Source organism: Astatotilapia calliptera, chromosome 18 (assembly GCF_964374335.1).
Source record: "Astatotilapia calliptera chromosome 18, fAstCal68.1, whole genome shotgun sequence".
In the NCBI taxonomy this organism is placed as follows: domain Eukaryota; kingdom Metazoa; phylum Chordata; class Actinopteri; order Cichliformes; family Cichlidae; genus Astatotilapia; species Astatotilapia calliptera.
Window position 1 is genome coordinate 22,331,672 of NC_137439.1, and position 22,816 is coordinate 22,354,487.

A 22,816-nucleotide genomic window follows, 5' to 3' on the forward strand; every position below is an offset into this window, starting at 1 on the left:
GCCAAAGAGCCGACCTGCTGGGCCTGCCTGCTGCCTCAGAGATTGTAAACTGTCACTCAGGATGCAGACAGACAAGCAAGACAGACATCATTTGCCCATTTTACCCTCGAATACTGAAACTGTCATCCAAGCAGCCCCCCTGCCCCTTCCTTTCTGTTTTTTTTGTCATCCCTCCCTCCATTTGCAGTCACTTTTGTTTCTGTACATACAGCTAAATGAACTGCCCGGTCTTTTTTCCCCCCTCTGTCACAGTTCCTCCGATACTTCCCTTTCCTTGGGTCGCTTTCTCTGTTGATGAAATGAGTCAGCTCCCAGTATACTCTCCCCTCTCATTGTTGGATGGTTCGTTGCCTCTCCATAGGAGGTAGAGAGTGTTTGGGCTTTTTCCCCTGTTTTACCAGTTTAGCAGTGTAATCCTTTACACTGGCACAATGAGCTCTCACTCCAGCCATGGGATCCTATTAGGCTCCCAGAGAGACACAGGATCTCCATAAACATTTTCCAACTACTCCTCCACCCCCAGCCCCACTACCTCGTCACCACCTATACAGCCTGCTGGCCTTAAACACTGTCAAACTGATAGTTTCCTTTATACATTTTAAGCAGAAGTCGCCCCTTTGTTTTGCAGGAGATTTTTACCTGTCTGGGAAAAGGAAGGTAGAATAAAAGCTTTTACACCTACATTACCAACGGATTGTTAACGCTGTCAGCTTCACTCCCAAAACAGTGCTCCCTTACAACCATGCAGAGTGTATAACAAGCAACTCAGAACGAGCAAATGCTTGTTATACAGTCTTTGGATGACCACTAAAGATGTTTCAAAAATGCTGAAGTCGTTGGAGATGATGTGATTCCTGCTCTCTGCTGCAAATATGAAGCCATTAAAGTGCAGATAAATTCCCATGTCCTTCATTTCATGCACATACTGTACATCAAATTCATCTCTGAGTTTCACTGGAACAAACAAAAGCAGGCAAACAATTTGGTCCTTCAGATCCAATGAAAAAAAAAAAAGGGGGGGGGGAGTTGGATGTAGTTAAAATGCGCCTGCATCAAAAATGCTGCTGCTTTTATTACCAGTTGGTAAAATTTGTATGAAGAGTCTGACAGGGACACGGTGGAAGAAATGTGGAAATAAGGTCACCAGGCAAAAACAGACGAGGGGCGTTGCAGTTATATGTTAAATGTAAAGTGAAGTGTACATTTTATTCAGTAATGTGTTTTATTTTAAAAAAATGAATGCACAAACTGTTTGCTGGGTTAGTATGTATCACCAGAGCATGCCACTGAAAACCTGAATAATGAGGCACCTCTATGGCTTTGGTTGAACACGTATACCAAAAGACTGCAGAGGTCTGGCTTCAGTTCCACCCTGAATGCTTTCCTGCTTGTCAACCCTCTTGCTCTCTCTCCTACTTTCCTGTTTATTCTCTACTTTATTGTCCAATAGATGTTAAAAAAAGGAAAGAAAATAAAAACCTGAATAAGAGAAGCCCATAATACGAAACCATTAAAGAACTTTTGCGTTAGTTTTGTGGTACGTTAATATGGATCCACCAAGCATATAATATAATATAATATAATATAATATAATATAATATAATATAATAGTCTGCAAATCCCCAAAATACAGCTTGCTATCCTGGCTTGGTACTGGCTATGTGTGGTTTGTTCAGTATGGCTCCATCTATTTCTTGAAAATGTCCCAAGCATATTTTTGACAGGAACCCAAAAAAATTGCATTATTTATATTTAAATAATATACTAGACAAACCCCATAACCACATATGTGTGATCAAAGACAGATCTGCTTCTTTCCAGGCTCTTCTTCACAGCGATTAACTAACAAGAAGAACATATGTTCTACATATTAACCGCTCCGAAGCAGAGGCTGAATCACGCTATTATTTCTCCTCATTAATTCTCCTACAAATGAAATACAGAACCAGGCATCCTTAGTAAATTGCACACTGCAAAATATCAGTTAGCACAAATATTTCTAATGTGGCGTCTTTAATTCATGCTTTGAAAGTCGTTTCATGGGATTCGGAATAAACCATCTGTTAGTAGTCTTTGCTTTTCCCACATCATATTTTGCACCACTGTAAATGCGCGAATAGCTTCTTCACGGTGCTCGCTCATAAAATTGACAACATGCGAGCGGGACGGAAAATAGATGGAACGTCTGATGCTGACGTTGGTGACGTCTCGCTGTTTTGTTCCTCAAGTCCAAAGCCATGGGTCGCAGGGCCTCCCCTCTGCTTATCTACCTCCCTCCTCATACACAAATATCCCTCAATCTCCTGTTTGTCTCTCTCCTCCTGCACCCCCTCACCCTTCCTTCTCCTCCCATCTTGATAATGCAGCTCTTTTCTTTGTCACTGGGTGGAGGGCTGCCCTGAACCAACATTGTGCCCTATGCTGGCTGTAGTGGGGGCCCCTATTGTGTGTGAAGGAATGGCGAGTTAACACCCATGTCTGAACTCTCTCAATGGCTGCATTGTGTCTGAATCTTCCTCCGGCTCGCTGGGCTACTCCCGTTGCTCCTTCCATTATATGATGAAAACACGCACATTACTGTAAACTTAAATTCCCTAGCAAACTATCCCATGACTGGCTATAACTGTGTTAATCGTTTTCCAGGAGAACACACCGAGCTGAGTCTCTCAGCTGATAGAAACTAGGGCCAGTGTGTGCAGGTTACTCGGGGAGGCTCCTTCAATTCTTATTTTTTAAAGAAAAGAACAAAGAAGCACAAAGGATTATAGCGTATTAGCATGATAACAGGTTTCAGAATACTTTTATAATATTTCTACATGCATATTGGTACTGTTGTTAATAATTCCTCACGGTTAAGGTTAAATGTAAATGATTTTAACGTGAAAAATTCATATTTGTGCATAACATTTTAGAAAAACGAACAGAAATTGATGCTTCTGTCTTTCATACAGCATGTTGAGAATTTTTATTCGTTTCTGTACAGCAGTGGGAGCCTTGGGGCGGGTTACAAAAGAGCAAGTTGGCGTTTTCTTCCCACGTATTTTTAATCAAAGTGTTAGTGTTTGCATTTGCATTTGCATTGAGCAGAGGGATGCTGAATGCCAAAGGTGAGATTTTGAAAAACACTCTCTATTTTCCCTTTTTCAGATGGAAACAAGGGTGGGTGGTTGGAAGGCTGGATAAAGGCTGCTGGATGACTGAACTCAGAGACCCGGCGCAGCTCATCATCATTGCCATGGGCTCTTGTCTTCTTCCTCTCCTCCTGTGGCTTGTACCTCCATCCAGGGGTCCAGTAGAGCCAGTGAAGCCCAGGCGGGGAGCTAGTGAGTGGGCCGGGAAGGATGGAGAAGGTCCCCAAAGGCTCAGATCACCTCTGGAGCTACCGGCATGCAGGAGAAATCAATATGAAACAGAAAACCTTCACAGCTCTGAGTGGGGTTTCCTGTGTTTTAAGTGTGTGGCCTACGGGCCTGCAGACCTCCAAAAGACAGGTCCTGTGTGGTTCTCTCAGCTGCAGCCCTGGCTCCTTGGACTGGACCTCAGTCCCAATCTCCACTGGCTGTGTGTGTGGTTCTGCTGAAGGGGATTTCTCCCCAAATAATACCCAATGCCCAGAACGTTGAAAGACTGCCAAGAGGGATGCTCCTTTCTCTTGCCTTTTTTTTCCATCATAAGATTGACGTATCCCCCCAACCTCCTGCCTCGGGCTGATAAAAAAAAAAAAAAAATTTAAAAAAAAACACAGTTCGGGAGCTCTACTTTTGACTCATTCTCCATCCTCGACTCGCCTGTTGTTTATTCCCCCAACTAGTTTTTACATTTGACAAAGAGACAGATCTTTATTTTCTCTACCACTCGCTTGGCTTGCTGTTACTATGGTGAGCTGTAGACACGTGTCTGTTCAAACAAGAAATACTGGCACACGAAGTATGAGCTTTTTTTTTTCTCCATGATGTCTATTATTCAATTTCAGACTGTTTAAAAAAAACTGACTGAACAGCAAAGAGGGCTGGAGATCATAGAGCAGAGAGACCTTGTAGTGGAGATGGTAAAATGGCAAGTATCTCTCTTTAGCACTTCACATTTTCCACTCTATGAACTACTCTGAATGTGCTGTCATTACATCACACATTGCCTAAAATAGCCTGTGACAGGGAGAGATGGTAACTCGGCATCCTTTGAGGCCGATTTAGGATTACAGCTGTGAAAAAAAAGAGGTGTTTCTTTAATTATAAGATGCCACTCGTGCTTTCAATCTGTACTCTCGCTGTATAATTCTTATCTACATCACAGAGCCGTGTGTGTGTGTGTGTGTAAATGGACTGTATATGTTTGGCCTTGAGTGTTTGAGCTGCGAGCAGCAGCAGCAGTGTGCACCCACATCTCCCAAACTGCTGTCGTCGTCACAGTAATGCGGCGTGGTTGTTTCCATCCAGATGGGCACAGCTTCAGACAAAATGGCTGCCAGTCTTTCCCTCTGCCAAAAAATGGCGAGTGCATCCCCGTTGTCTGCCATCTGTGCGTCAGTTAGCTGTTGTCGTCGAATGCAAATCAAGGCTAATTGCATTTGCATAACCTCCGAACATCACGTCGTCGGCATGAGCTGGTAATTGATCCTACGAAGGCACACGTTGGCGACAAGCGAGCAGGAGCGAAGTGATGTTTTAAAGCGTACTCCATGCCGTTTCTTTTTGGGTTTTGGGGGGGGGGGTTTCTTTCAAGGTGCGAGTATTCGCACCCAGAAATGTGTTTGATAGGTGTTCGGTCCATGCTAGATCAACTGTCTAGACATACTGTGCCATATGGTGCGGTTGCTTGCATGTGATTCCCTCGCATGCAAATGTGACACTGTACAAAAGATTAAGCTGGGGCTTTGTTTAATCAGATCGCGCTCTGTCACGCATGCACACTCGCAGTTGGGGTTTTTTTTTTTTTTTTTTTTTTTTTTTACACACAGACATACATAATGCACAGATGAAAGCATTAAGCAAACAGAGAGGCTCAGACATGCACACAGACTCTAATTAAGTAGGGATCCATAGGCCCAACAAACTCCAGACACACAGACCATAATAGTCTCATTTTCATGCACATGGGTGTCTGGTTACCATGGCACTGAGCAAATCATGGGGTGACTGATTTTGCTAGAAAAGAGCTGCAGATGAAAAATATAAATAGGCCGCAGCACAAAAATTGCCGCCTGAAGACTGGCGGATTGTAGCTTTGAAGTATCGCATGAAAAACGGGAGACGCCTCAGCTGCACCTATTTGAGACTTTGGAAATGCACCTTTTTCTAAAATCGGGGGGGGGGATACAGAATGCGTTTGATCCCGTAACCATGCATAATAGCATTCTGCACAGCTCCTCACAGCCGCTTTGTGTAAATGAACATGTCACGTTTTCTGTATTACAGTTACGGCACTGCGTCATTGTGTAGTCGCATCTGATCGAGCAGGTCTTGTTTTTCGGTGTTGGGGGGTAGTGGTGGTGGGGCCGTTAATTCAAGCAACAATGCGGCGCTCGCATTTGCATTTGCCCATCAAGGCAGCTGCTGCTGCGCCAGTACAGTTAGGTCTACTGTGGGCAGCAAAATGGCGGTCACGCAAATCATAGGGTCTGTCTGCTGGTCGTGGGAGCTGAGGAGAGAAGAGGGAGGAGGCGTGGGGGTGGGTTGGGGTTGGTTGGGGTGGGGGAGATTTTGGGGTGTCTGGTTTGGGAGAGGGTTGTGGGGTCTAGACTGTAGGATGGGATTGGCGGGGTGTGCACAGGAGGGGAAGATGGAGTTGGGGCGGGGGTGTAAGTGGAGAGGTTATTATTTGATGAGGGGGGCGTCTGGTTTTAGGAGAAACCATTAATGAGACACTGGAGGGTGGTGGTGGGGGGAGTTTAGTTTGTCTGCATTTGTGCAGATTTGTCTGCATTTCGGCCATTTGCATAGAACGGCGAGGGTGCCCATATGCTGCGCGGCGAGGCAAATTCAGTCACAGTCTTTTGAAGGTCTCCCTCGCATGATCACACGAGAGAAGAGAGTGTTGCGCCCGTCCGTGTTTGGCGGTCACATTATTTGTGGGAGAGCAGCAGACGCGCGCTCAGAGCCCGTTTCTCACAAAAAACACGTAAACACCCCTACTACACAGGAGCCTCGTGTTCGTTGCATCACCGTTTCTGTCCAGCCAATGTGGAGCTGCTTTCAGCCAATGACAAACGGCAAAGAGTCAGGAAGAGGAAAGAAAGGCGAGGCGAGTCATGAGTTTACCCTTGATGTGCTGGAGAAGAGGGAACAAGCAAAACAGAGGGATGCAGAGGATAGTGGGAAGGGGAATGGCGACACGAGACCAGCGCTTTGCAAGATAGCGGACCGAGTTTTATGGTGAAAGAATACAGACGTTTATTAGAAATATACATGATCGCCGTGCTGTGCTGAATCAAAGGGTTTTTTGTGTGTGTGCCAGTCAGACTGATCAATTTGAGAGGGAAGAAGGGAAAAGGAAAGCTCGCCACCCCCCCATAGTATGCACTGAGCTGTGAAGACAGTGCATGAGGCCCACAAATGTCAGACAGTCAGACACAGATACAATACTGATCTCCATAATTACCTGTATGAATACAGCCGTGTTTAAAGTGTGATTGTCCTCCGTGCAGGAGGTCTGAGCTCGGAGCGTGGGAATCTAGCGAGCAGATATGCAGAACAGTCGGCTGCCGGCGAGACAGCCTCGGCAGCATGAATGCTGTCGTAGCAGGTGAAAGAGGACCCTAGAGTTCATGGGTCAAGGCCAGTGAAGGGGTTGTCTGGTTCATGACTCTGTGTGTGTGTGTGTGTGTGTGTGTGTGTGTGTGTGTGTGTGTGTGTGTGTGTGTGTGTGTGTGTGTGTGGGGCCTCTCTGGTTGTTGTCTGGGTCTTGCAAGATGCAAATGAAGTTTTGAGACTGTTTGATAAGCACTGCCGTCTATTATTAGCTCAGTGTGGTTGTTCAGAGAGGACTGGGCGTAGACTTGGACAAGCGCTCCTTCATCATCTTGTAGTCACAGCAGAGTAGCAGATAGACAGGCCGCCTAAAGTCAGACCTCCCCTGCTGAAAGTGTGATTGTGTTGTCTGGAAGCCTTTTCTCTCCACATCTCTGCTCTCTGGGACATTTCTTCTCTGAGTGACATGTTGGTCTCAGGCTCTCCAGTGTGGTGCCTGTCTTTGTTTCTTGCTGACTGACTGCAGCTTTGTACCAAGACTCCACATTTCCATGATGGAGGAAATCCAGAGTCCTCTGGTTCAGACCGTTTATTCACATGCCAGGAATTTCTTTCTTCATTATTGTCCAAAACTATGAAAAAAAAATGTTGTGAAATGTTTTCTGATTTAAAAGAACATCTACAATGTCCATGTTAAAAATTAGTATTAATCCAGATCTGATTAGTCCCCTAAAAAACTGTATTTACTGTTGTTAGATTAACACTTGCCAAAAACCAGTGACCAGCTGATGATGAAAACTGCAACTATATACAGATCATTAAGTACACCTGTTCAGCTGCTCAAATAATCAACAATAATCAAATCAGCCAATCATATGGCAGCAACTTGGTCCATTTAGGAATTTCGATGTAGTCAAGACAAGCTGTAGAAGTTTAAACCGAACATCAGAATGGGGGAGATGCTTGTTGGTGCCAGACAGCCTGCTCTGAGTATTTCAGAAACTGTTGATCTACTGGGATTTTCCCACACAGCCATCTCTAGGGTTTACAGAGAATGGTCTGACAAAGAGAAATATCAAGTGAGCTGCAGTTCTCTGGGTGAAATGCCTTGTTTATGCCAGATGTCATACTGCTCTGAGCTGATAGAAGGCAAGAGTAAGTTAGTAACTTTTTACAACCTTGCATATCTTGTCTGATGAGTCTCTCTATTTTTGCCATGACATTCGGATGGTAGAGTCAGAATTTGGTGTAAACCACAAGCATGGATCATGTGATAGTCTAGGGGATATTTCCATGGCACACCCTTTAACCTGACTGTTTCCAGCAGGATAACGCATCATGTCACAAAACTAAATCATCTCAATCTGGTTTCTTGAACATAATGAGTTCACTGCACTCAGATGGCCTCCACAGTCAACAGATCTCAATCTAATAGTTTGATGCTATTATGTAAATATAGATCAACATATCTCAGGAATATTTCCAGCACCTTGTTGAATCTATGCCACCCAGAGTGATGGCAGTTCTGAAGGAAAAAGACAACCCTCTACTAGCAAGGTGCACCTAACAAAGTGGCCGGTGAAGGTAGATGTGAATTTATAAAAATGAACATCTTCATTAAGAACTAATTGTGCTAAACCCTCTCAGCCTGGTCCTGTGCAAGCTCATAGGAGCACATATCTTGGCGTGATGCGTTCGTTGTGCGACTAAAGGTGCGTTACTTACGGTATCCCTTTAAGAGAGACAGCATTACCTCATCAGGAGATGTGTAAAGGAAGGAAGTGAGTGAATGGGTGTAGGAGCGCAATGCTAACTCTCTCCATTCCTTTATGTTTGGGGATCCAGGCTTCATTAGCTCTACAGAAAGGGACAGCTCCCTCCCAGTCCCCTCAATAGACCCATAGACCTGTCTCTGGCAGAGGCTCTGGCTCAGTGGGGAGTGTGTGTGTGTGTGTGTTTGCATGTGCTTTTCTGATCCATTGACACACCACTCATAGTTTCTCACTCATGCCCAAAGGAAGCCTGGCATGGACACTTTTAGACTCTCTCGCTCTCTCTTTGTCCCTCACTCTTGTTCTCCCTCACATTATTGTCTGCTTCACAAATTTTTTTTTTACTCCTCTCACAGAACTGGACATTCAGTGAAGAGCCATATGCTGTACAGGATACAGACTGTTTTATTTGTCACATTTTCACTTGAATCAGTTAGTGTTAATCTTTTTTTTAATACTTATATACATATTTCTGATTTTGCATGAAGCTTCTACCTTAAAAAAGGGGCGAGAATATTTAAAGTTTTACATATTAATGTCTGCATTAATCAGTCCTTTATCTTCTTTCATTTTTATGCTAAAATCATTCATTACTTTTATTGACAGTATTGGGATTCTGTTTGAAAGTATTCTTCCATGTACTTGCATGTTCTGTGGAGGGGGTCTGACCATAACAGTGGTCTCTGTCTGGTTAAGGCTTAGGCTTAAACACCCTCAACCATGTGACATATATTTTCCCCATGTTTCTTCTCCCTTATTTTCCTCTATATTAACAGCAGCCACAAAAATCTACCTTAAAAAACGATATCTCTGTATCCGACTAAATTTAATTCTAATTAGAGTAGCTTACCTTGTCACACTGCTTTATACTATCAGCTGGGTCAAGCACACTGACGAATGTGATGCAGTTTGTAAAAAAGCATGAATAAAAATCTAGAAACACAGAAATGCAGTGATTTCCCTCTACAGTTAGCATTGCATGTCTTTTTTTCCCCATCCGGCAATGTGTGCAGGCAGCTATTCGGGGTCCTCGCCTAGTGAGAGCCAGGAGACATGTATGTATGTATATGTGTGTGTGTGTGTGTATATGTGTGTGTATATGTGTGTGTGTGTATATATGTGTGTGTGTGTGTATATGTGTATGTATGTGTATGTATGTATGTGTGTATATGTATGTATGTGTGTATATATATGTATGTGTGTATATATATATATATGTGTGTGTGTGTATATATATATGTATGCAAACGTGCTGGATGGTGGTGGGATGTCAGACATGATTAGCATGAGCAGCTGCCATCGCTTCTTCATTTCATTGTTGCGGTGCTGCATTAATGAGCCAACTGCACATTAGACTGTCTGTGATACACACATATGTACGCTCACTCTCAAAAAGGTGTTATAAAGAAAGAAAACTGAGAGAAAGCACACATTTTAATTTGAAACACTAACCTCTGGGCTCACATCATTCATTGGCTCGGCGAAATGAGGCAACAATGATTAAGGCTTGGCGTTCATGTTCAGCTTACCTGCTGGTGATTAGTTACTCTTTAAATATTAATTTGTGGTGGACTTTAGGGTCATATCTCTAGTGGTTCAAGACGCAAGTGAAAGTAGAGTGAGGGAAACTTTGTTATACCTGGGGAGAAATGCAAGCTTTTACTCAGAAATAGAAGAGAGGGAGGAGGAATGAGAGTACGACACTGTACTTGTCCTGGTTTGTGGTTCCAGAGGGATAGAGACACTTTTGCATTTCCCTGCAAAATGCGATAGGATGAGCCCTTCAAACACACACGCACACACGCAAGTACGCATGCAAACCCACACACCTTGTTCTCTGCTTCTAAGTGAACCAGGACGAGATTTCTGCAGCTTTGTTGTTGAGGCAGCAGGAAACTTATTGCCCTAGATTTAAAGCAAACCTCCTGCATGCATGCAGCAGCTAACCGTTAACGCACTTTTCATGAATTCATCTCAAAACTGTCCTCGTCACAGATTCATGTCCCCCTTTTTTTGCCACCAATTCTTAATTATAAGCAGCATGCCCGACACTCTGAAAACTTCATGTGTGTATATTCGCATCTTCACACGTAACAGACAGCCCCTGACCTCTGACCTCGTCCTGCTGCGATGCTTTCATTCCCATAGGCTGAGGCTACTCGCACACTCACTCACACCGCTGGCTCTATTGGGTTAGCTGTCACTCGGCCACCCATTCAGGGCTCAGTCACGGCCACTTAGAGCGCAGCAGACTCGGGGATTCAGACGAGCTGTGATCCAATGACATGTATTTATAATGAGGGGGCTGCAGGGACGTCTTTGTTGGACGGACACAATGTCAGCATTAGGGTGTGTGTGTGTGTGTCGGGGAAGGTGGGGTTGAATATAGAAAGCAGGGAACTAGAGGGAGAGAGTCCACTTTACACCTACCCATACATACACCCTCCTCATCCAAATGCAGGCTTTTTCTCTATTTATGCCTCTCTTACTTTATCCACTCTGACACACACACACAAACACACACATTCACTCCGTCTCTATGGAAGAAGATTTAACTCTTTTCCATGAGAACATCCTTTAAAGGGTGACCTTGTTCTTGGGAAAATAGGAAGAATTTGGGGAAAAGTGTGTCCTGCACATAGGAGAGGTTGGAGAAGTTGAATGTCAGAGCTGGCATTTAGTGTTTTTGACCAAGTTAAGCCTCAGATGTTCTCAAAGGCAAGCTCTCGTGACGCCAGAGCTGAACATTTTGTCAAACGCGATAAATCAGCGTTACATGCTTTTGCTGATATGAGGTTTGCACGCTTGCTACTCGAAGACGCTCTTCTTTTGAAGTTTTCACAGCGGTGTCGACTGAATTCTCCGATTGATTAAAATAAACTTTGATAAACATAAGACACGAGAGTTAAAACTCTTCCCCTCTGCAATCAGCCGCATTCATCGCACATCGTTAGGTGTCTCGCGTATTGACCTAAACAACAGCCTATTCTCAAGGTTTGAGGTCAATTCCCAATTACTTCCTAAATGGACTGGTTTTTCTGATAGAGTCAGTGTGACTTAGCAATATACCATGAACATATGCAATGTAATATTATTTTCTAAGATCTAGAGTTACTTCCTCACAAATACATGAAACCCTTTGTAGTTTTTGTGGATTACAAGACTGTACAAAGGACAGAGGTAGGAGAAACAAAGACAAGCTAGAATATTATGTTAGCATGCCTCTCAGCTGGAAAAAGTCCATCACTTCCTGTGCCTGTCCATCTTTCTATGCCTCATATTTATATTTTTGGATCCAAGCATAAAGTTGCTGAATCATTTTAAGGATTGCAGTAATGCATTAAGCCCCCATCCTTCGTTCCACAATTTTTACCAATTGCTAATTATAAAAAAGATCAGAGTTGCATTTTAATCAAATAAAAGTCAGCCTGATAGCTTTCTCTGGTCGCTCCAGCTCTGATGTCTTTGGCAGGAATGCAGTTATATTCTTCTGTGTGTGTGTCTGTGTGTGTGTGGTTATTGGAGACAGGACTGTAGGCTCCCCTCTGCATACATTATCTGGTTGTTGGGACAGCGTAGGCAGGAGAAGAGCCCTGGAGAGCCCTACAGGCTCAGGAAGGCCCCCTCAATTGCCCAGTGTCTGAAGCCCTGGATCTACCCAGGGACTGCAGTCTAGCTCTGATCGCTTCAGTCATAACTAGCCTCTTCCTCCTCCTCTTCACAGCCCACGCACACCTTGATTTTTCTGCCGCCCCATCTGTACTGAACCAAGACACTAGCATTTCAAATCTATCAAATCTTAAGCGATTTTTGATTTTGCAGAAGGTTTTTGTTGAAAATTTTAACTTTGTGAAGGTGGTGGGTTTCCCATTTGAATTTATGGTAACGATTAAAAGTTTGGACACGTTCAGATTAATTCTCGTTCCTCTGCTTGTTGGTTTTTTTTATGTTCAGACATGACAGTGCAAAACCAAACGCAAGTGTGTGTGTGTGTGTGTGTGTGTGTGTGTGTGTGTGTGTTTAGCATAATTGCAGAGTTCCCTGTTGACTCTGTGCCCTTTTGACGCTCCAGACGTTGGAGGTCAAAGGTGAAGGAGTGCAGACTAGAACACAGACAGATATTAGTAGTCATGAGGAGGGAGTCTCCCCCTCGTCATACCCCGCCCCTTTTTTTTGTTAATGTAGTCCAAATCTGCTTCAACCCTGCCTGTGAAGAAAAATATGACAATTTCACTCTGTCTTTTTATTCCACACCCAGTTTTTTATCTCTAATTTCTCATTTCCTCTGTCTTCATCTCCTCTTGCAGATTGACGGCGCAGGAGAAAAATCTGCTTGCGTTTGGCTCAAAGACCAGGCCTGTTCATCTGTTGTTTTTCTGGTGTATAACAAAACCTCAGAAACAAAGATTTTGTTGTAATATGGGTTAACATTGATATTTTAAAAACACCAAAAAAAAAATGTTATTTCATTGTCTCTTAAGATGTACTTTATTGCCAACAAGCATCTGGGGTTGAATAAAGAAATGTATTTAAAGCTTTTAAATATATATTGTTTATTGAGAGCCTTGTGTTTTGTTTGCTGTCCACTGCTGTATTTGATGCTCGTCATTCGGCAAGAGTATAGAGAAAAATTTGAACTAATTTTTTAAATAAAAAGTCAGATTGATCACATCGCACTTTTATTTTTGTGCCAGTTTTACAATAAAGACTTTGTGTCTAATGTATATATATGTGTGTGTATAAACGCGCGGTCAATAAAGTAACATTAATTTGAACCTCCTATTTCCAGCTTTTTTTTTTTATTACTTAGTTTTCATTCTAAATGCACATTTCCCTAAAATATCTAATAAGTCTAATTTGGGCATGAAGCTGTCACATATTTTTATAAAGACCAAAAAATGATGGTGAAACTGATTTTTTAACATTCAGTTTATTTTCTCACATTTATTTCATTCATTATCGTAAGTCTAGCGCACTTATAGCTATTTACAAAACAATACTACCTCCAGTGTCTTGTTACATAAAGAAATATGCAATAGAGAAAACTCACACAATAACATTTTCACTACAGTTATTCTGACTTTTTGACAAACGTGGAAGTTTTTTTTGTTTGTTTGTTTTTTTATTTGATTTGTCTCAATTTGCTGGTTTAGTGCAGAGGAATAAACAGAAATATTAAATCTTTTTGTTTTTACTTTTTAAAAATTATTTTTGTGTAGGCCCACACATGCTATTTGCCATAAAAGACTGGTCTGTTTGTGCCTTTTTAAATCAAACAGTGAATGTAGAATTTCTTTTCTTCTAGCTCAGCAAAATTAGGCCCACACCAAACTGTGCTCAGACTCAGAGTGCAGTAGGTCAGGAAGATTGGAATATTTGCATTTTAAACAAACTGGCTTTTTGAAGCATTTAAACAAAAAGGGGGGAAAAAGATCGGGTTTTGAAGTTTTTAGCTACATATCTTTGACGTGGTTAAAAAACAAAAATGCTCGCTATACTGTCTACAGCACAGTTTTAATATTACTAACCAGAAAAGCAGGTGTATTTGTAAATCAAACACAAGGAGCTTAATGGTATATTATAATTCAATTTTTTACTTAAATTTTTAGTAAACTTAAAAAAAACTGCGCTGTTTAGAGATGGGGAAAGGACAGTGAAAGAAATGGTTCTTCTGGTGCTTTTATTTCAGGGAAAGAGGCAACGAGAGAGAGAGAGAAAGAGACTGTGGAGCCGCCATCATCTGAATGAATGCAAATTGGCGCTGCCTCCATCCGGCATCATGCCAAGTATCTATAGCAACCACATCCTCTGACAGCCTCCATCCATCCCTCCCTCCTTCACTCTCTCGGCCTAATTAGTCCTCTATCTTCCCTATAGCTCTTTTCTTCTGGTGTTTTTTTCCTCCCACTTTCCCAAAAATCTTTGCACAAAGGAGTGTGCACAAGCTTCCTGCCCGGTTTAAGAAGCGAACCCCTTTTTTAACCTAATTCAGAAAGATGCACAGGAACACAAACACCCAAAAAATCAACCTTAAATAAAATAGGTCATTTCTTTCTAGAGACCTCAGTGCCTTTAAATCTACTCTGAGATCATCAGGATTATAATAATTGTCCCCCTTTTTTCAATTTGTTGGGTCTGTTCTCAGTATTGCGGGGGGGGGGGGGGGGGGGGGTTTCCCCTTCTTTCATATGTTGCTGCGTTCACGGTCAAGTTCAAAGCGGCAGAGCGGCCTCGGGCGGAGCAGCAGCTCCATCTGACCCAGTACACCTGCTATCTTTAGCCCCAAGAGCCGGGCTGCACCGCCACCTGCTGACCGACGTGTATTCCTGCAGCAGAAGGCGCTCAACCATTCATAGGGAAGCAGCGCCCTCGAGTGGTGATTAAATGTCATTACACGATAAACAGGCGTGAGAAGATCCATAAATATTTGGACAGACTAACATTAGTTTGAGTTATTGGATTTGTCACTAATTAGCTAACTCAGTGTTAAACAAGGACAATAAAACTAAATAGCATCCTAGGGAGATCACTTTTGAAAAACAAGGATATACGTTCCACTATCACTCTATTTTTTATGAATAAAGACTGTGTGGAGGCCAGGCTGTTTGAATCCGCTGCATCAGTGTTACCAAACGGCTAAGCTGGAGTCAGACAATAGTTTTTCTTTATGCACAGGCTGTGGTCAGCTGAGCTGCTGCTCTGAGATTTACTGTTCTTTGTGACTTTACACCACTGAATTCAACAAAATGTAAGGAGACGTTTCACGAGCCATCTTTCCCCAACACTGTTTATACTATCTTTGTTGGTAAAAAGGCTGAATTCAGTAAATGAATCTGAGTATCATCAACTTCAATTCAAGTTCTTAATATGTCCTCACTCTGACCATGAACACTACAGAAAACAGTCCAACACAGTGCTATACTGTTAATTCACCACACCACAGCAAGCTAGCCTGTTTATCCTGCTCCAAACTGCCAGTATTTTAATAATACATAGTTAATACAGCCCAGTTTGTTTTACAGGACGTTTCACAATAAGAAAAAAAATATATCAAATCATGTGGAGTTCCAATATCTGATTTAAGAATGATAACATTACATGTTTTACATTTCCAGTTTATCAAATGAAACTGAGCAGTCTTACCTTTAAATATAATCTTTCTTCTTCCTCTCCAGTACTGTCTTTCTTACTTCGTTCACTCTGTGAAACAAAGGAGTCATCTCTTTAGCTAGCGTGGTAAACTGCACAGAAACTGTTTTTGTTATCTGATATTTGATGAGCTGTTAGAAATGTTGCATTTGAAATTACCGGAAACTTGAAAATGTTACCCCACTTAAGCTAGCTCTTCTTCTGTACCAACAGCTAGCTAGATGCTGAAGTGCAACAACCACAGCTTGGACAAAAACAGCCCTCCAGATCGTTTGAGGCACCTTTTCTTGACAAAGAAACACGCAGATGTTAGTGCTGAATTTGTATATGTTTTTACTGTAACTATAAGTAAGTCTAACCCTAATGAGATGGCAGTGCAAGTGAAGGTCATCATTAGGCTAAAAACTTAAGTCTATCCGAGAGACAGTAAAAAATGTAGGATCAACCAAATCATTAACCTGGTTTGTGCTGAAAAAAGAAGAAATGCACTCATCAGCTCATCAACACCAAAGTGCCCCAAAGACCAGGGAAGACAACTAAAGTGCATGAAGACAGAATTATTGAATGTTAAGGAAAAACAACAACATCCAATCATGAGACACCTTCGTGAATCATGAATGTAAATACAACAGGTAAAAACCACTGGTTACACTCAAGAATATGAAGGTCAGATTATACTTATAGTTTATCATTATACAAATGATTCAAGTGATTCATTGGTTTCGTAAGAAATTTAAATATGCAAGTAGCTTAACAGGTTAGGAGACCAGAATCTATGAATATGTAAATAGTTTAGATTTGAGTCCGTTTTCATCAGGTTTGCACATCACACGTGTTTGAGACCAAAATTAGCTTTTCATAAGCAGGTATAGCTCTTCAATTCACTGTTTAGGTTTTTATAACTCTGCACCGACATCATGCTGACCAGCAAATGTTAAATATCCCCCTAAAAAAAAAACAAAAAAAACAAAAAAACTCAGTTTGAGGGGGAAAATTCTTTAATATCAATCCAAACAACACTCCAAGCACAAAAATACATCAGTCTGGGACATTAAACCAAAACTAATGATCACAAATCAATGTGTTATCAACATTGTAGACTCTGATGTTACAGACGCATCATCATCGTCACTACAGGCCAGACACAGGTTGTGGTTATCAGTAGCTATGTTGACATTCAGTTGGCACAAATCACTAGAATTTAACAACCAGCTGTTGAGTCACATCTGCACCCAAACTGGAAAAACAACAACAACAAAAAACACCACAAGATAATCGGCTGTGACACACAAAGTAGAGTTATAAGTCTACATGTACGGGTTAAAACAATTAACATTTGATTTTACAAGAGGAAACAAAAAACACTCGCACCAGAGTAAGTCGTTGTAGTGTGTCAGTATTTGTTCTTGTTACACGCCTGTGGTGTTCCCATCTAAAGATCATTTTGTGTTAGACAAAAAACAAAAAAACAACTTTTTGGCATTCAATGATTGTCTGGAAATGGAAATCAAACAGGCTCTTCGTGTTATACTCATCTGCTGGTAGATCAGAGAAAAGATCATAACAATGCAACAATCACGGTTATTCCAATTTAAATCAGAGTATGGCGTGTTGGAGAAGGGGCAAAACCAAACCAGTAACTTTGCTTTTTTTAAATTCTGCCTTCATGGCTTTAAATAAGTCCTAAATGTGTTGGAATGAACTGGGAACTGAGAATCACCTTTCATGGTGTTACGACCCGTCTAGGGCCAGGCCATAACATGAGCGAGGCACTCGCTTCCCTCCCCAAGACCCAAGCAGTCACACGCAACAAATCCGTTAGATGTGAAGTGATTTATTTACAAGGTGAATAAAGAGAACCAAAACGGGAGTGTCAACACTTCAGGGTGAGCCAAGGCCAAAACAATAAACAAAACAAACCTACACAAATCCCGCACCCCTGACCTCACCAAAATAAAGTCAAAATAAAGACAGAGTCTGACCTCCTTAACTAACTCAAAACAGGAGAAAACGGGTGATCAAAATAAACGGCAGCTCACCCCTACCCACTCCACTTCCACAATTTTCGCACGTATACTGCAGCCAGCGGCTACCACAGGACTACTGCTGGGTGATGAGGAGAAACGCGAGGGCCTCTCCCGCTGTAGCACTCCAGCCTCCTTTTAATGGGCGGGTCCTCCAGCTGGATCCAATCACACCGGGGCAGTAAGTCCACGCACCAATCGGAACAGGGACCTGGCACAGCTAAATTAACATAGACAAGAACACAGCACCTGCACAAACAAACACACGGACATACAAGTTCGTAACACCCCCTTCCATAAGAATTAAACAATCCTTCTAGTGTTTAATCCTAGACTACAAAATTGCTCTCGACAGGGCGTCCGCGATGACATTTTCCGTCCCTTTCTTATGCCTGATCTGCAGGTTGAAGTCTTGCAAGAGAAGGGACCACCGCATAAGTCTCTGATTTGAGTTTTGCATCTGGGAGAGAAATACCAATGGGTTATGGTCAGTGAACACTTGAACAGGGATAGAGCTGGATCCGATATACACCTCGAAATGCTGTAGGGCTAACAACAAGGCAAGGGCTTCCTTTTCAATGGTACTGTAGTTCATCTGATGTTTGTTGAATTTTTTTGAAAAGTAACAAATTGGGCGATCCACGCCGCAATGGTCTTCCTGCATAAGGACAGCTCCTGCACCAACCGCACTAGCGTCAACCTCGAGCTTGAAAGGGGACATGAAATTCGGGGCCGTAAGAACAGGGGAACTGCACAGTAATGCTTTCGCAGACTCGAAAGCAGTCTGACAAACAGGCGTCCACACAAAAGGCTTCTTCGGACTGATCAAATCGGTGAGAGGAACGACGACAGTGGCAAAGTTCTTACAAAACCCTCTATAATAACCACACATTCCTAGAAATCGGCGCAGCGCCCTTCTCGTTTGTGGGACTGGAAACTCAACGATCGCCTGTATTTTCGCGGTCACCGGCAGTATCTGTCCCTGACCCACCTGTTTTCCCAGATATGTGATAGTGGCTCTGCCAAATTCACATTTGGCTAGGTTCAACGTAAGCGAGGCCTCCTGAAAACGGCTGAAAACAAGAGAGAGTGTTTGTAAGTGGTCAGACCAGGTGGATGAGTAAATGACAACATCGTCCAGGTAGGCATCGCAGTTATTCACGCCCGCCAGTACTTTGGCCATAAGGCGCTGGAAAGTAGCGGGTGCATTACGCAACCCAAACGGCATAACCGTGTACTGGAGAAAATGATCCGGTGTAACAAAAGCAGATATCTCAGAGGCTCGGGGAGTTAAAGGTACTTGCCAGTAACCTTTTAACAAATCAAGTTTGGTTACAAACGATGCCGATCCCACTCTATCAATACAATCCTCCATTCTAGGAAGAGGAAATGAATCAGGTTTGGTAACAGCGTTAACTTTCCTGTAATCATTACAAAACCGAGGAGTGTTGTCGGATTTTGGTACTAGCACACACGGCGAACTCCATGCGCTGGCGCTCGGAAAGGCTAAACCGTGTTCTAAGAGATAGTCAACTTCCTTCTGCATTATCGCCCTTTTCACTGGGTTCACTCGGTAAGCATGTTGCTTAATCGGTTTATGTCCTTCCACATCAATATCGTGGCACAGGACCGCAGTTTGACGAGGGTGATCAGAAAAAAGTGATAAGTTCTTTTCTATCAGCTCAGTGATGTCAGCTCGAGCGGGTTCAGACAGGTGGACTAAATATGTGTCTAAATCATTTAAGATCTCCGAATTTTTCAACCGGCCGCTACCCAGCGCTTCACTTTTCTGGAGTAGCCCGTCATCAGAGGGTTCATAGGGAGAAACAGTACTAGCGGCGCACACTGGAGACGGCGCACCCGAAGGACTCCTCGAGTGAAACGATTTTAACAGATTAATATGACAAACCCTAGACTTTCTCCGGCGGTCTGGGGTCTGGATCACATAGTTGTTGTCACTGAGTTTTTGTTCCACCACATATGGGCCAGCGAACTGAGCTGATAAGCTGGACCCTACCACAGGCAACAACACCAACACTTTCTCTCCCGGCTGAAAACTTCTGCAAACAGCCTTTTTATCATAGCGAGTTTTCATTTTAGCTTGCGTATGTGACAGATTCTCTCGAGCTAACTGACATGCAAGGTGAAGCTTTTCCCGAAGTCCGCTAACATAATCCAGAACATTATGCTGAGTTTCAGAAGTTTCTGACAACCACCTCTCCTTCAGAAGGCGGAGGGGACCGCGGACCACGTGTCCAAACACCAGATCCATCGGACTGAATCCCAAGGATTCCTGAGTGACTTCTCTGACTGCAAACAACAATAACGGCAGACCCTCATCCCATTCTCTATCCGACTCTGCGCAGAACTTGCGCAGCATAGCTTTGAGGGTTTGATGGAATCTCTCCAGAGCACCTTGACTTTCTGGGTGGTATGGACTGGATTTTACATGTTTTATGTGCAACTCCTCCACAACCTGTGCAAATATTTTTGAGGTGAAATTCGTTCCTTGGTCTGTTTGAACAACCTTTGGAAGCCCGAAAGTAGAGAAAAATTTAAGTAGTGCTTTTAGCACCGGTTTTGCTTTCAGCGTGCGTAGTGGAATTGCCTCTGGGTACCTTGTTGCTGAACACATTATTGTAAGTATGTATTGGTGTCCGGATTTGGTTTTTGGCAGGGGACCCACACAATCCAATATTACTTTTTCAAACGGCTCTCCTATTACTGGAATAGGATGTAACGGAGCAGGTGGAACGGGTCTGTTAGGTTTCCCCGCCATCTGACATGTGGTACAGGTACGGCAATATGCCACCACATCAGCTTTCAACCCTGGCCAAAAGAAGTTGCGCAACACCCGATGATATGTTTTGTTCACCCCAAGATGTCCAGCCATGCTGGCATCATGCGCTAAGCTAAGCACCTGCCCTCGATGTGGCTTCGGCACCACCACCTGCGTAGCACCAGGCAAACCACACCGGTCAGAGGACCACCTCCTCATAAGAACTCCATCGTGCAAAAAATAAGAAGTGGGAGATTCACTTCCTGCACTCTTAGCTGCAGATAGAAAACAGGGAGCCAGTGATGAGTCATTCTGCTGAGCGGTTATCAATGCATTCCTATTCAATTTCTCATCCAGCTCTGGCATCAGTTTCATCACATCGCTCTTTGTTCTGTCACTCTCACGGCTGGGAGATATTCTCCCGTCTGGCGTCGCCATAAACGTGTCAGCAACATCCATAACGTCATCAAATTTGCGTGACTGCGCACGAGTGATTGCACAAACAGGAAACACATTTAACAAAGGGGCGGCAACCTCAGTGACAGAAGAAATAGGCGTTTCCACCACTTCAGGCGGTGGGAAAACTGTCCCACCAGCCAAGTCATTTCCTAAAATAAACGAAACCCCTTTAATCGGCAACTGGGAACTCACCGCAACTTTGACATGCCCCGTTTTCACGGGCGAATGTAAATGGACTTTGTGTAACGGCGCCCGAAGAACGCTCATCTTAATTCCCCAAACCAATACATCCGAATCACAAGCAGTTTTATCTGACAATGGTAGTACACTATCCAACATAAACGACTGATGCGCACCTGTGTCCCGAAGAATAGTAACAGGCACTTTGTCCCCCTCTTCTCCCGTCACAGAAACAAAGCCTTTCGTGATGAACGGTTTAAAACGTGGCTCTATTTCTGCATCCACATGGTGCAAATCACGGGTGAGAGTGGAATGCGATTTAGGCAAAGGGACAACTTTGATGAGACCTACGCCCGCTGGATTTCTAGAGCCTTTGCGCTGCTCTTTCCTCCGGAGCGCAGGACAGGCAGCGATTAGATGTCCGGGTCCGCGACAATAAAAACAGTCGCGATTAACACCATCCTCCTGTCTATCTTTCAGTCCTATCTTTGGTGACTTTATCTTCCTTTCCTGTCCCACCCTAATATTCTGTGAGACAGCGGCTGAAAATATAGTTTTGTGGGTGAGAGTAAACTCATCAGCCATCACTGCCGCTTTAGCAAGTGAGGTCACCTTTTGCTCATTCAGATAAATAACTACTTGGTCCGGCAAACATTTTTTGAATTCCTCTAACAAAAGAAGCTCTTTCAGCCCCTCGAGATCCTTTACTTTACTGGCCTGCAACCATCGTTCAAACAGGCGACTTTTTTCACGGGCAAACTCCACAAATGTCTGATTGGCGGTTTTTTCACACTTCCTAAATTTTTGACGGTAGGCTTCTGGGACGAGCTCATATGCCTGCAACACAGTCTTCTTCATGACGTCATAATCCAGGCTATCTTCAATTGATAAACTGGTACACACCTCCTGGGCTTTGCCAACCAATTTGCACTGTAACAGCAGCGGCCAAAATTCCTTCGGCCAACTTAACGCGGCCGCTATACGCTCAAAAGCGTTAAAATAGGAATCCACTTCGGCCTCACGAAACGGGGGAACCAGTTTAACGTGTTTGGTGATGTCAAAACCTGTCGGGACCGCGGTGGACGTACTAGGATGACTAGAGGCAGATGTGGAGGGTTTTCGCTCCAGCTCCAAAGCTCTGACACGGAGGTGCATTGCTTGTACCTCAAGCTCTTTAGCACGGGCTTCCACCTCCCTAATACGGAGGGTCAAACGGAGATCTTCCGTAGACCGCCCCGCCAGGGGTTCCCCGGCCGTACCAGACTCAGCTGCTACAGGCTTCGCCCCAGCAGCATCAGGGTCCGCCTCGGCTGTGTCAGAGCCCGCCTCAGCCGCATCAGAGTCCGCCTCGGCTGGTAGCACGTTAACAGGCCCTTTGGCATCCGACCCCGGCTCAGCCTCCGGAGCCACCTTCACACCCCCGCCATCAGGCTGCTCTACAGCTGCCTGCGGGGCAGGAAGGATGCCTCGCTCCACCAGCTCTGCACACAAAGCGTCCCTAACCTCCGCTTTGCGGGCACCATAGGACACTTGAATATCATAACAACTAGCAATGATAAGCAAATCCGCCTTCCTGCACTTCACAATTCTATCCCACGAAGGCGAAGTAACAAAATCATCCAAAGAAAACTCCATAATTCCACACACCTACCACCCCCACACCCAAGAAAACCGCCAACAGACCAAACACACGTAAAAACCCACAGAAAAAGGCAGAGGACGAGCCCCCAATTCATGTTACGACCCGTCTAGGGCCAGGCCATAACA

At 43.6% G+C, this 22,816-nt stretch overlaps 1 protein-coding gene and 1 long non-coding RNA gene across 7 annotated transcripts in view; one reads left to right on the forward strand and one right to left on the reverse strand.

The window, feature by feature from the left end:
* LOC145422068 (uncharacterized) overlaps positions 1-13,233 on the forward strand; it is a 28,501-nt gene extending 15,268 nt beyond the window's left edge. For 5 of the 6 annotated variants that reach the window (XR_013903450.1, XR_013903451.1, XR_013903449.1 and 2 more), the window contains exons 3-4: positions 3,148-4,056; positions 12,766-13,233. Coding sequence is in view for 2 of the 6 variants with exons in the window: in XM_080293368.1 (XP_080149494.1) it covers positions 3,148-3,197 (50 nt within the window). In the remaining 4 variants the exon portion in view is untranslated. The remainder of the gene's footprint in view (positions 1-3,147; positions 4,057-12,765) is intronic. The other variant, XM_080293369.1, reaches the window with a different exon arrangement.
* On the reverse strand, positions 7,186-17,335 carry LOC113010404 (uncharacterized). The gene is made up of 3 exons (XR_003270341.2): positions 15,767-17,335; positions 15,602-15,658; positions 7,186-7,318 (listed from the first exon to the last, which is right to left on the reverse strand). It is a non-coding gene; the product is annotated as an uncharacterized LOC113010404 (long non-coding RNA).
* Positions 17,336-22,816: the final 5,481 nt, after the last annotated feature.